This window comes from Arachis hypogaea, chromosome 4, assembly GCF_003086295.3.
Source record: "Arachis hypogaea cultivar Tifrunner chromosome 4, arahy.Tifrunner.gnm2.J5K5, whole genome shotgun sequence".
NCBI classification, from domain to species: domain Eukaryota; kingdom Viridiplantae; phylum Streptophyta; class Magnoliopsida; order Fabales; family Fabaceae; genus Arachis; species Arachis hypogaea.
In genome coordinates this window covers 5,309,397-5,323,076 of record NC_092039.1, presented here as the reverse complement: position 1 = coordinate 5,323,076, position 13,680 = coordinate 5,309,397, and the positions used below count along the sequence as shown (strand labels likewise).

At 30.9% G+C, this 13,680-nt stretch overlaps 2 protein-coding genes across 6 annotated transcripts; both read left to right on the top strand.

Annotated features, from left to right (window-relative positions):
- The first annotated feature begins 3,108 nt into the window (after window positions 1–3,108).
- Window positions 3,109–7,756, top strand: LOC112795948 (homeobox protein SBH1). The gene is made up of 4 exons (XM_025838173.3): window positions 3,109–4,031; window positions 4,156–4,411; window positions 6,993–7,237; window positions 7,335–7,756. The coding sequence occupies exons 1-4, from the start codon at window positions 3,588–3,590 to the stop codon at window positions 7,536–7,538; spliced, it is 1,149 nt and encodes a 382-aa protein (XP_025693958.1). The 5' UTR covers window positions 3,109–3,587; the 3' UTR covers window positions 7,539–7,756.
- A 1,540-nt stretch (window positions 7,757–9,296) lies between these two features.
- Window positions 9,297–13,127, top strand: LOC112795947 (uncharacterized). 5 transcript variants are annotated; one of them, XM_025838172.3, is made up of 9 exons: window positions 9,297–9,446; window positions 9,555–9,725; window positions 9,844–9,905; window positions 10,009–10,129; window positions 10,329–10,477; window positions 11,056–11,163; window positions 11,304–11,423; window positions 12,309–12,482; window positions 12,739–13,127. In XM_025838172.3, the coding sequence occupies exons 2-9, from the start codon at window positions 9,617–9,619 to the stop codon at window positions 12,838–12,840; spliced, it is 945 nt and encodes a 314-aa protein (XP_025693957.1). In that variant the 5' UTR covers window positions 9,297–9,446; window positions 9,555–9,616; the 3' UTR covers window positions 12,841–13,127. The 5 variants fall into 5 exon arrangements, with proteins under 5 accessions (XP_025693957.1, XP_025693955.1, XP_025693956.1 ...); XM_025838170.3 differs by having other exon boundaries at window positions 9,548–9,725; XM_025838171.3 differs by having other exon boundaries at window positions 9,297–9,450.
- Window positions 13,128–13,680: the final 553 nt, after the last annotated feature.

Below are 13,680 nucleotides of genomic sequence, written 5' to 3'. Positions count from 1 at the left end.
ATTATTTTTATTGATAAAAAAACATACAATTAAATGATTACGTATAAAACTCTTTTATGATATCATTACACAAAAGTTAAATTATTGTAATATAAGTAACAATCATTTAGCAAATAAAATTAAAATTAAAAGGGAGAAACAATGTCTAATTAAAGAAGTTCTTTATTGAAATTAATTTAGATTGGTTTAGCGTTAAAGTATTTAGTTTATTCGTCTGTTTAAATAAGTGTAGATATTAAAATATGAGAAAATTTAAGAGCTAATAACTTTTAGTATTTTTTTATTATTTGATAAGTATAAATATTAAATTATCTTTAATAAATAAATTTTATTAATTTATGTGTATAAATTTTAAGAAATGTGAATATAAATTATATTAATTTATGTATATAAACTTTGATAAATATAGATACAAATTATATGCTTCTTGTGTGTAAATTTCTATAAATATGAGTATAAATTATTGTTGGCCAGTTACTAACAAAAAATAATAATAGTTACTATCCTTGTAGTATTTCTCATTAAATAATAAATAAATACTTAAGAGATCAAATTTTGATATAATTTTTTGCAATAATTATTAAAAAAATAAGATTGTTTATGAAATTTGATAATTTTATGTCAAGTAATTTTTTTAAAAAATTATTTAATTGTGAATTACTATTTTTTTAAAAAATAAAAAATTTAAAGATCAAATTTCATTCTAAATTTATTGATATATCTTTTAAATATTTATTCAAATATTATCACAAAAATTTAAATAAAATAAATAAATTATTTGTTAAGTACAAAATTTTTATATCACTTATAAAAATATAATATTATTAATTATTTTTATCATATTTTAAAATTTGTTAGACACTATTGTGAGGATGACATCGAAATTTTTGATGAAATGTTTGAATTACTGGTAATTATCCGGCAAATGTCTCATCAGTTGTGGTTGTGGGTACAATAGGAGGAACGCAACCTGATCTCTGCTGATTTGCAATTTCTTTGATAAAACAAAATTTAAAGCCTTGACGTACGGAAGATGTCGTAAGTGAAACAAAATTTAACAGCAGAATCCCATATTGATTTCCATTTTGAATGGAAATGAAGTGTTGATTAATTAATAATTAATTAATGGCACGCTTGAGCACCCGATGGATATGATGGGATGGTTTGTCTTTGACAGGTTGCCACCGCCCATTAGGGTGGCCTGAGGCTGAGATGATGCTGTCATCCAAAGTCCACCAGATCATAATTACTATCTTCAAATTAACCAATTTTTTTTCCACCAAATCCGTTGTCGTTTCCACCCTACACTTACCAATCAAAATCTATTTTACTTTTTTTTTATGACAATTATTTAAGATATTTATTGTATTTTCTCTATTAAAATATTTTATAATTTTCTGATAGTATTATTTTGAGATAATATAACATATACTTTAATAATAAATTTTGGATATATATTTCATCACATGGTTCTCTCTTATTCATTTTCATTTTAAACAAAGTAGTCTTTAGTAAAACAAAACTGGTAATTTATTTAAATATAATAAAAAGTAATTTATTTTTCATTTGACTGGACGCCACTATATATAATCGTTAAAAATATTAAATTTTATTGCGTCAATTTTATTTTTCACAACAATTTATTAAGAACTAACAAGAGAGTTTACACTTCTAAGAACATTGGCAAGTAAAAGGTGAAATGCTTATTTAAATTACATCAATACTACATAACTAGTAAATATGATTAATTTTGATTAATATTTAACTAATAATAATTTATATTTATATTTATAGAAATTTTATATACAAAAATATATTATTTATATTTATATTTATCAAAATTTTATACATATAAATTAATACAATTTATACTTATATTTTCAAAATTTAGACATATAAATTAATAAAATTTATTTATTAAAATTAATTTAGTATTTATATTACTCAAATTATAACTAAAAATACTAAAAGTTATTGGCCATAGACCCAAGAGTTTCTCTTTAAACTATTATAACATTATAATATTAGATAGTAGTGTACTCATGAAATGTTTATTTATTTATTTATTTTAACGAGGGAAGCGAAAATATTGTAGTTGAAGTGAGAATATGTGTGGAGATTTGAAGCGTGGGAGCAATAAGAATAAAGATGCAAAAATAGATAGATGGATAGACAGATAAAAATAAAATAAAATTGATGAGCAGGCTGATGATGCATTCTTTCATTTGATTAACCGCAACATAGATACATAGATAGATAGATCAATTCTGAAGAGATTCCTAGACACCTACAAACCTACTACGTCCCTGCTCATCTCAATAATCTCATCATTATTAACTGATTATTAATAATATCTTCTATGTAGCAAGTCAAGTCAAGTACATAATATATTTTAGATTTATTAGAAGTGGTTATTAATTAATAATAAGCATTCTTTATAGGGTAGGGGGGACAATGTGAAGCGACAATATGGAATTGCTTTCAGTTTTCACTACGGTATTTTTACGGGAACTAGTGATCCTACCTACGCTACTTATTATTATGGATCCTCACATACATATATAATTTGCAACAAATCTATGCTCCTATACACGCAGAGAAGTGTGAAGAGGTCAGTAATTTTTATATTTTATAATTATTAATTAATTATCAATAATATTTTTAATAGTATAAGATTATATTTAATAATAAAAAATTTATTTATTTTTTTAAAAATTAAGTGTTAGACCACAAAACACAAAAATAACTAAATTCCTAAATTTTTTCATACAGACATTCTCACTGTCCCACATACTTTACCAGTTTTAATTATTTCTTGTAGACGCGCGCCTTTTTATTTCCATGCTAAACGTTATTAATTATATATTACTTCAAGTCAAGAATAATATTTAATTAATTAAAAGTAACACACACAAGAACCTGCTGCCACTTGAATACTTATGTATGCAGTTAGAAATGCTTAATTAAGTAAAAGATGAGTTGTTAAATTAATAATCTAATTAGTGGATTGATTTGAGAGTGGGGAGCAAGAAGAGAAAAAGGAAGTGGTGAAAGAATATTAATTAAATGAGTGGAGAGATTGGCATAAAAGAGAGAGAGAAGGTAATTGATTCCGTGCCCCATAATAAAACCTATCTTTCTCTTCATTCAGTAGTGTATGTAGGTAACTTGTTTTCGTTTCCTCTTCATCCTCGATTTGATCGTTCTTTCTTTCTCTTTCTACTGCTATTGTTTGTATGGCAGAAACAGCAGTGTATCAGTGGCAGTATAGAGAAGAAAAGAGAGGAGAAGAGTTTTCATTGGGAAGGTAAATCAAACCCCCCTCCCCTTCCTCACAACCCTCTCTCCCTCTCCATCTTAATGAGCAGCTGCAACTACCTGCGTGAGTGAGTTAATCCTACCAAAACACACACACACACCCATTTTCCAAAGGAAATCTCTGCAGGCTTTGTTACTGTTACTGAGACTGAGAGCAACAACTATCACTGTAGACACTACTGTTTAGGATTGTTTCTGTGGAAAAAGCAGACTCATTCTTTTACCATAAAACCCGGGAGACCCCCTCCCAACATCATATCCATCCAGCTATGGAAGCTGAGGGTGGTAGCTCTAATGGTGGCCCTTCTTCTAATTGTTTCATGGCTTTTGGAGAAAACAACAACAACAGTAGTAGTAATAATAACAATAACAGTGTTAGTGGTAGTGGCCTATCTCCAATGATGATGATGCCTTTACTCACTACTAATTCCCATCATCCAACAAATAATCTTATTCCTCATCAAAATCATACTTCTACTTCTAATAACATTGCAAACATCTTCCTTCCCAACAACACCAACAATAGTAATACCAACACTTCTTTCATGCTTGAAAACAATACTACTACTACTACTACTGGTTTAGGATATTATTTCATGGACAACAACAATGGAAGCTCTTCTTCCTCTTCTCCTTCTTCTGCTGTCAAGGCAAAGATCATGGCCCATCCTCACTATCACCGCCTCTTGGCAGCTTACGTCAATTGTCAAAAGGTGTTGAAAATATTTTGGACTCATCATCAAAACCATGCCTAATTAGTTTCTCTACATCACAAACTTCGGATCTGAGATTACTCAGAACCCTATTTGAGAGTTTATTTTTTTCTCTTTGTTGCAGGTTGGAGCACCACCTGAAGTGGTGGCAAGGTTAGAAGCAGCATGTGCATCTGCCATGTCAATGGCAGCTGCAGGAGACACATCAGCTTGCCTAGGTGAAGATCCATCTCTGGATCAGTTCATGGAAGCTTACTGTGAGATGCTCACAAAGTACGAGCAAGAACTTTCAAAACCCTTGAAGGAAGCCATGATCTTCCTTCAAAGGATGGAGTCTCAGTTCAAGAATCTCACCATCTCTTCTTCTTCTAGAGATCTTGGTAATCAGTCCTGCTATTTCTTTAATTTTTCGATAATTTTCAGATTCATGCATGCATGTTCTTGATTAAGCTAAAGTGGATTGAAGCCTCTACTTTTACTTTACTTTTTCAGCTTTAATTATGATCTTTTTGGTTTAACGTTTTGGTGACGTTATCCTTCTGAAAAATGATGTAGTTGTTTTAATTTGCTTACCCTTTTATCTTTGTTCAAGAGTTTCAAATATCACTAGTAAGCAAAAGGTGCCTTTGCTCGAAACGTGTTTTATTCTCTATGATGTGTGTGTGTGTGTGATTCTCTTTGTTCTCGGTGTTAGTGCATTGAATGAACTTTTGTTTGTATCTTTGCTAATTCTTCTTCCTATTCCTGTGTGCATGAATTGACATGTTTTCAGATAATGGTTTTTGGGAAATATAAGTGTTTTATTTTTCTATGTATTTTCCCCATTTGATGTGTGCAGAGACGTTCAGTTTTGCTGGTTTTGCATCTTTATTATAATTGTGAAAGATTCTATATTCTTCTATATACTTAATGATGATTTCATGTCTGTGAGGATGAACAGCCAACTAGTCCGTGAATTTAGGGTTTTTTGAACTAAATATATAACCTAGGGATTAGGGTTTCTTGTTTCTTCTGAAATTGGTAATAGCAATAAGGTTTTACATACACTAAACAAAAGGGTACATATATATAATGAGTTTGTAACAGTGATGAGTAAATTTTTGCATGAAATGTTTTGATTTCACTCAATCAAAACACATCACTTTATAAATGTCATGTAGATGATATGATATCACTTTTTTTATTTGTCTTAATGATAGATTAGGAATTTTAATTTTATTTATTTTTCAAAGATCATGCATCAACTTTATTTATATGATTAGAATATATTTGTGTAGTGTATTGTGACTACTATAGGTATTGAAATAACTATATATTCTGCGTATATTTGTGTCTGCGGGTGCAGATACATATTCTCATGCTTGTTTAGTGTACATGTTCATGATGTTATATATGATAGTGATTTAATTATTTGCACACACTGTCAAATCTAAACAGTGTTCATGGCTGGTTGAGAATATACAATTGAATGTGACAACCATTAATACTAGTCAAACTTTGCTGCTATAATGTTGATGAGTATTACCATGAAGAAAAATAAGTAGGAGCTTGTCTATAGCATATATGCTGGCTTGTATATGTCAACAAGACCAAGCTTTTTGCTGAATCAATGTTTTCTCATCAAGCTTCTAACTGTGATGGGCCAAAATAAGTATATAGTGTCTTTCTTGTAAAGCCTGAAAGATTCTATTTTAGGAGAGCAACCAACAGTGTTTTCTTACTTACTACTACTTTAGCTGCATGCTTTTCTGGTTTATGATTTCAATTGTTTCATCTTCCATAGTTAATTACCTGCTTTCTTTGGTTGTTTTTAGTCAATGTCTTGAGACTAAATACATAGAGCAAAAACAAAAAGCTTGTATTTTTCTTCCTATCTCTAACCTACTAATGTAATTGGGTAGACTAAAGAACAGGTCAGTTTTTGTTAGTATATATAGAAATAGAAATTTTATATGTTTTTATTAGGGCTCATTTGTGATAATAGAGTAGCCCTTGATATCTTATTTTGAAAAAATAGACTAAGTTAATCACATTTGTTGTGTATACTTTTCTTCTCATCAGTCTTAGGGTTTAGGGCCACTGTGCTTCTTGAAAAATGAGTTTCTATTTTCAAATGTTCTTTGGCCATATTGGTCTCCAGGCTCTTTAACCTATGCATTAATTTGAAGTTATATATACCCTCCATTTTGTTGAATCAATTATTTCCTAATCATTGTGTTCTGTACTTATCTTCACCTTTGTATTTATAAAATCAATCACTTAAGTTCTTTAAAATTTTTTATCCCATTCATGATTCTTCTGTGGCTTGATATATAAAATGTATGCTGCTATTTGAAATAATGGTGGCACTTATATGGCTTTAAAGGCAGCTACCACACTCATTCATTGCCTTATTTTCATTTTTTTTGTATTGGAGAAAAAGAAAGTGAACAATGTGTTACTTTTTTTTTATTGTCCTATGATTTTTGTACCTTGCATATTCTGTCTGAATTTGGTTGGTTATATGTACTTTTCTACATTGATTGAAGAGTTGACTTGATTTAAGTTTAACCATTATTAAAAGTGTCTAATTTGCTATAGTTGAACTGTGCTTTGTTGAGGGAAATCAGTTGTTCTGTCCCATGTGTCTCCTTCCTTTATCATGGGTAAATTTTCACATGTTTGATTTTGGGAAGAATCATGTGTAATGTTGAATATATGATATGATGTTGTTACAAAATTGTGAAAAATGAAAAATATAAGTGTGGGACACAAATATGGGACAGAATACCTTTTAGTCTTTTAGAGGAAATTAAAAGAAAAAGACTCAGACATGAGAAAATATACAATAAATAAGTACTTTATATATATATATATATATATATATATATATATATATATATATATATGGTTTTTCAAATAATGGGTGGCTAAAAAACTAGTTAATTAATAGTTATAGTGATTATTAAACTCATGTATCAGGTAGCAACGAGGGAAATGATGGGAATAATGGATCATCTGAAGAAGATGCAGATCTACAAAGCTTGATAGATCCTCAGGCAGAAGACAGGGAATTGAAGGGTCAGCTTCTTCGCAAGTACAGTGGCTACTTGGGAAGTCTGAAGCAGGAGTTCATGAAGAAGAGGAAGAAAGGGAAGCTTCCCAAAGAAGCAAGGCAACAATTACTTGAATGGTGGAGCAGACATTACAAATGGCCTTACCCTTCTGTATGTATTATCATTATTTCCTTGTAAGAATAATTAAGCATCTTGCATGCATGCAAATTAAAATAATTATCAACACATTATTATTGTGGAATTGTAGGAATCACAGAAGCTGGCTCTAGCAGAATCCACTGGTTTGGATCAGAAGCAAATTAACAATTGGTTTATTAATCAGAGGAAACGCCACTGGAAGCCTTCTGAGGACATGCAATTTGTGGTGGTGGATCCAACTCATCCACATTATTACATGGATAATGTTCTTGCCAATCCATTTTCCATGGATCTCCCCAACACAATGCTCTAGAAACATATTGCTTAATTATGTCTAATTAATTAATTAATTATTAATTGCAAAGCAGTCATAAGCTTATTATTGTGTGATCACTTAATTAAGACCTTAATTATTTATACTTATCCTGTATTATTGTTATTATTATTTGTGTGTAAGTAGTAGCTAGAGGTTAAGCATTATTCTAAGTTATGATTAAGATTTATAAATACAGTATATAATTTGAAGTTCTCTATGCTGCTGCCTGGTTTTTGGATGGTCCTTTACTCCTTCATGTGAGGTCGGGTCTAGTGAATGTCAACAAACTTGTGATGAATGATGATACTATTTATAAAGTTGATTTATGAATATATAAAGTTTCAATAAAATAATAAGAAAATAATAAAGCTATTGATTGCTGATTACTCTTGCCAAATCCCATAAAACCAATTTTGGGTGAGGAACAAAAGAAGAAAAAACAACTCTCTAGTTGTTTATGTTAATTCCAAAATGGGACTTCTATTTTAGTAGGAAAAAAAAATAGAAATTTAGTTATTGTTAGAGTTTGTTAAGGTGTTATTAAGTTGGAAAAATATAATATTTTTTATTTTTAGTGTGTTTGATAAATTTTTAATAATAAAAGTAAAAGTATTAGAAAAATTAAGAATATAATTTTTTATAAGTTAAATTTTTTATTTTAAAAAAATACTTAAAAAATATTTTTTACATAATAAATAAATAAATAAATATTTTTATATATATCCAAATATAATTAAAAAATAAAAAGATTTTTTTACATAAAATATTTAAATATAAAATTATTTTTATTTTTTTAAAATATTTTTTAAAAAAGAGATCACTCAAAAAATATCTTTTTTTAAAATTTACCCAAACATTTCAATACAAAATAAATATAAGAGAAATAATTGACTAACATTTGTGTTTTTGTAATAATGCTCAAGAACCTTACATTGTCTAAAATCTAAAGGCAAGAGATACTAAATAAAATATAGAAAAAAGGACAAATCGATATGATTTTTTAGTCCACGAACATTTAAGTCTTTTATCTCTTTAAAATTTGGACACATTGATTTCTATATCTAATTTGTTTCATTTTAAAAATTATCTCACATGTACACATCCGTATCAATCAAGTCAATACAATGTGAGTTATGTTTGATTTTTTTTTATTGGATATGATAAACCAAGTGAACATGAGAGATTGATATGAAAAATTTAAGAATTTAAATGTATTTTCAAATCTTCGAGAACTTAAATATTCACAAATTAAAAAGTCAATAATCTATTTGTCATTTTTTCTAAAATATATATTATTGGTCTTTATTATTAAATTAAAGTGCATGAAATTATATGGCAGGATCCTATTTTGAAGTTTTTAACCACCAAACTCATATCACATAGTCATAACTTAAAAAACCTTAAGGCAATCAATGATGTTAAAAAGAGCATTTTCTGGAGCACTTCAGCTTCTTCAAAATATCTGTGTAAGATGATAACATCAATGAGCACAGGGAAAATTTTCAGATGGCTTCGATTATGGCAGCAATCCTCAACGTCCTTCAAGAGGCAAAAATCTTCTTCACCAAAGCTCCACCATACCGGAATCATCCGTATTCCAGTTGTTTTAATCGTTGATCTGAATAATAAAAAATATATATAATATATATTAATTAAAATCAACGGTTAAAATAAATGGAACAAGTATTTTCGGTACACTTGAAATTTTTAGTAGTATCTCCTCTTTTTAAAATCAAATCCCATTTGTTGGGAACCAGATTTGGGTAAATAAAATTTGGGCTCCACTGGCTCAACTATTTTTTATTTTTGCCAACCCCACCCTTCGGACCCAAAAAAAATTGAGAAACCCCCTAAACCTTTGTTCCTCCTCTGTTCTTACTGCGGAAACTCTCTGCCTCCTTCACTGTTGGTGATTTCTTCTTCTTCTCCGTCGTTATTTTTTTCTTCAATTTCAATTTGTTGTTTTTTCCCCCCTGTCTTTCTCATTGTTAATTCTTAAATTCAAGAGGGCAGGGTCAGGATAAAAAAAATACCACTTGTTGCGATTGGAACCATAGATTGTATGTTCAGCAACTATGGCGGCCTTTATCTCCAAAAGAATGCTGCGTTCGTTTCGTGCTTTGCATTCAGTAGGTCGACCTTCATCTAACGGTGCTAAGTTCGCCGCTTCTCATAGATCACACGGTACACTGTTTTTCTGCATGCTCACCACTTTGTTTTTTGCGCTTTAGGAATAAAAAATGTTAACTTTCATGTAACGATTTATGATTACTTTTGTTTGAAATTATTGTTTTTACTACAGGTACTTGCAGTAGTTTATACGGGGAAGGACTGTTTTCTGCAGAACGTTCTGGCTTTCTTTTGGTAATTTGTCACTGAATGAGTGTTTAATCACTGAACCTTCTATTATACTGGTTGTTTATTGATTGTATTGTTTGATAATTTTGTGTAGTGAATTTCAATGTAGGCCAGGTCAATGATTCGACGGTTTTCTACCACTATTTTGACTCCTGGAGCTGATGAAGGTGCATTTCCATCTGAATTGTTGTCCACAAAGCCTGTGGTAGCAACACCTGACCGTACGATAGGTATGATGAGTAATTTGAACTTTGAAGCATTTCGGTTATGAATATGGTTCTATATTGTTCTGGTATCTGTTTTTGGAAGGATAGGTATTTGACTTCTAGACTTGGATTTCTATGTGGTTAGATTATTGATATGTGAATATGAGATAAGTTTTATTGTCCACTTTGCAGAATCGACTGAATGTGGTTTATTATGATGTAGGGCTTTGTCAGGATCTTTTAATTCCAGTGACCAACTTTCATAATGAAGACAAGGGCTTCATGGTTTTAGCTGGAGATGTTTTCGATGTGCCTATTAGGAAGGACATTATTCATCGTGTTGTTAGATGGCAGCTTGCGAAACGACAACAGGTAGTGACTGCATGATGTTTCGGAATACAAAGTTTGTTGCACATTGGACACATGTTATGTGTGATCCAGAGGTGTCTACAGTAATAGCTTCTTGGTGTTTTTGGATCTCTTTCTACTCACTAAGTTGGAGGTTTTGGCTTGTGTAAAGAAGCAAAGCTTCTGTGGCAGTCCTTAGTTTATGCAGTGTTTTGGTTTACTTGTTTCAGGTTGAAAAGTAATTCAAAGATTTTTAAAAGTTCCTATTTATCAGTTATTGATTTCATTTGGAATAGGATAAATTTTTCTTTTTTGGCTTCCCTTAGGTGTGCAAGACTTAGTCTGCATAGTGTTGTTCCTCTTGCTAATATTCAAAGGAATGACCATGTGCTGTTACATGGCTTATCTCTCTGTCTTAGCTTATCTTATGTATCTGTGTGAATGCGAGGATGTCTTATCTCTTTTCTCTTAATAAAATTAATTTCCATAAGAAAAAAGATATATAATGGTTTTAGAGATATAATTTATATCATAGTAGTATGAAATGAAATCAATATCTGGGAAAACTTTTTTCTGTGTATGCTAATTGACTGAATCAACAGGGAACACACTCAACAAAAACTATCAGTGAGGTCAGCGGGACTGGGAGAAAACCTTGGAAACAAAAGGGAACTGGTAGAGCAAGGCATGGCTCATTGCGTGGACCTCAGGTAGTGAAGCATTCTGCTAGTTGATTTCTAGTCTTTTGAACTCCCTTTATCCTTCCATTCTCCACTATTTTTCTTCCCTTCCGCTCCCATAATTTCTATCTTTGGAAGTTAAAATTAAATAACTTAATGGATTGCAACAGTTTAGGGGAGGTGAAACTAAGCATGGGCCTAAGCCCCGAAGCCATGCTTTCAAACTGAATAAGAAGGTTCGTCGTCTAGGGCTTAAGATTGCACTGTCAGCTCGTGTTGCAGAAGGAAAGGCAAGTCTTTTCTCCACCTCCATCACCGTCCTCCATGCACAAAATAGGACATATTTTGCTTCTGTTTCCTTTCATGCTTTTGTCATCTTGGTTCATTCATTTGTTGCATGATTGTACATTTTTGCTAATAAATTGTGGTTTCTCATTTCAGTAAGCTCTCAATTTGTAATTATATTGTCTGGTTGTTTAATGGTTTAGTAGCCAAGCTAGAAAGATACACGATGTTCTGGTTCCACTAGGGGGCTTTTCTGTCGTTGATATTGATGTTGCTATTTCCACTAGGAGGAAAATGAAGTTAGAACAAATAGCTTGGGTTTCTAGTGTCAGAAATGTCAACAGAAGGTATATCGTATGAATGTTGAATACAAAGTCCGAGTGCCATTTATATTAGGTTAACTGCACACTATTCCCAACCTAAAAATACAGATCTCTCAGTGGTTTACAATTTTGTCATCAAAAAGTCATGTGGTAGTCCTCACTACTGTGATTACTCAGTACATCAGAACCATGTTAAGAAACTAAACAGTACCAAGAAAATAACTTGGAGGGGGAAAAAATGAGAAGTATGATACTTCTGCATCAACTGTCATTTGATTCCTTTCTTATTGTAAGTCCAATGGTTCTTTTGGGCATATATCTCTATCCTGACACCATATTGAATAGTTTACATTAACCAAATGACATCTAAATGATTCTAGTCGGGTATGTTACATTGTTTATTCTTATAAGTCTGTATGTTAAGATGTTCATTGATTTCTTCCAACTGCTTGGAATTGTTCTCCACCCCACCCCCTTTTACTTTTTCTTCGCTGGCTTACAATGTATTAAATGAGGGTTTGTTTCTCGAGCTATGTATACTCAAATGGAAGGATGGCATTTCTACAGCTTCTTGTGTTTGATGACCTGGCGGTTCCGACGCATAAAACGAAGAACATCGTAAGCTATTACAATCAAATGGAGAGCACCAAGAAAGTTTTGCTTGTAGATGGAGGCCCCATAGATGAAAAGTTGAAATTAGCTACACAAAATCTACATTATGTTAACGTACTTCCTGCCATTGTAAGTTTCATTTCCAATTTAACACACAACTTTTTCGATTTCTCTTGGGGAGAAAAAAATACGAATACCCGAAAAAATACTGCTTAATTAGCTTCCAACGTGTCAATTATATGTGAAATATGATTAATATCACGGTATTTGTATCAAAACAATAACTTGCTAGCCTACAATTGAATCATTATGTGGTGTGTTCCATGTATGCGGACCAGATTTAAAAGCTTCCTTTGCTTATGTTTAATGTGATATGTTTTTGCAGGGATTGAATGTGTACAGCATTTTGTTGCATGACACATTGGTGATGTCCCGAGATGCTGTGAACAGTATCGTCCAGCGTATGCACACTCCAATAAATCGTTAAGGCGGTAACTATACTTTTGTGCTTCCCTACATTTTCTTGGAAATTAAGAATGGTATCCGGTGCCCATCATTTCTTCTGTAACAACATAGACATCCAATGAGAATATCTTATGTAGCTTCTGTTAAAATTATATAATGTAGGCAAGTTACAGCCATTTTTACCTTTACTGAAAGTTGGAATGTTAAGAACTTGATGGTCGAATTTTGATTTTCAAGTGGTTATGTTTGTCATGGTTGAAAATAATTTTCTAGCTTTCAAATGCAAAGGATCTAATAAGCCCCGTACCATTGTCTCTGCTCATGGATTTAATCAAATATAATTTATTTGCTTCTTGGGGAGTTATCAGCATGGATGTGTACAATCAATTGTATTTTCCATTCATGCACGTTGTAACAACTAAATGACCTTGATTTTGATCGTCCTGATGGAAAAATACTAATTATCAAGAGATGTGTACACATTGTTAACATATACATTGAAGGAAGTTACCAAAGACTAGGGAAAATATACACATTGCTCCACCTTGTTAATATAAGTATCAAGCTTTACAAAATAAATTATTTTGATGGTCTTTGGTAAATGATTTATTTTTGAAAATTTTGATAATTATGTTAACAATATGTATATTTTTCACACCTTTAATGATTCCGAACAAGTTAGAAAAACTCGAGACTTTTTATGAAATTATAAAAGTAAATTGAATATATAAAACATGAAACCATAACAAAATTTAAATTATAAAATCGACGTTTAGTAGAAATTTTACAAATTTGGTTAACACATTTAAAATCATAATCAAAAGATTTTGAGAATTAAATTAAAATTCTAACTACTATAATT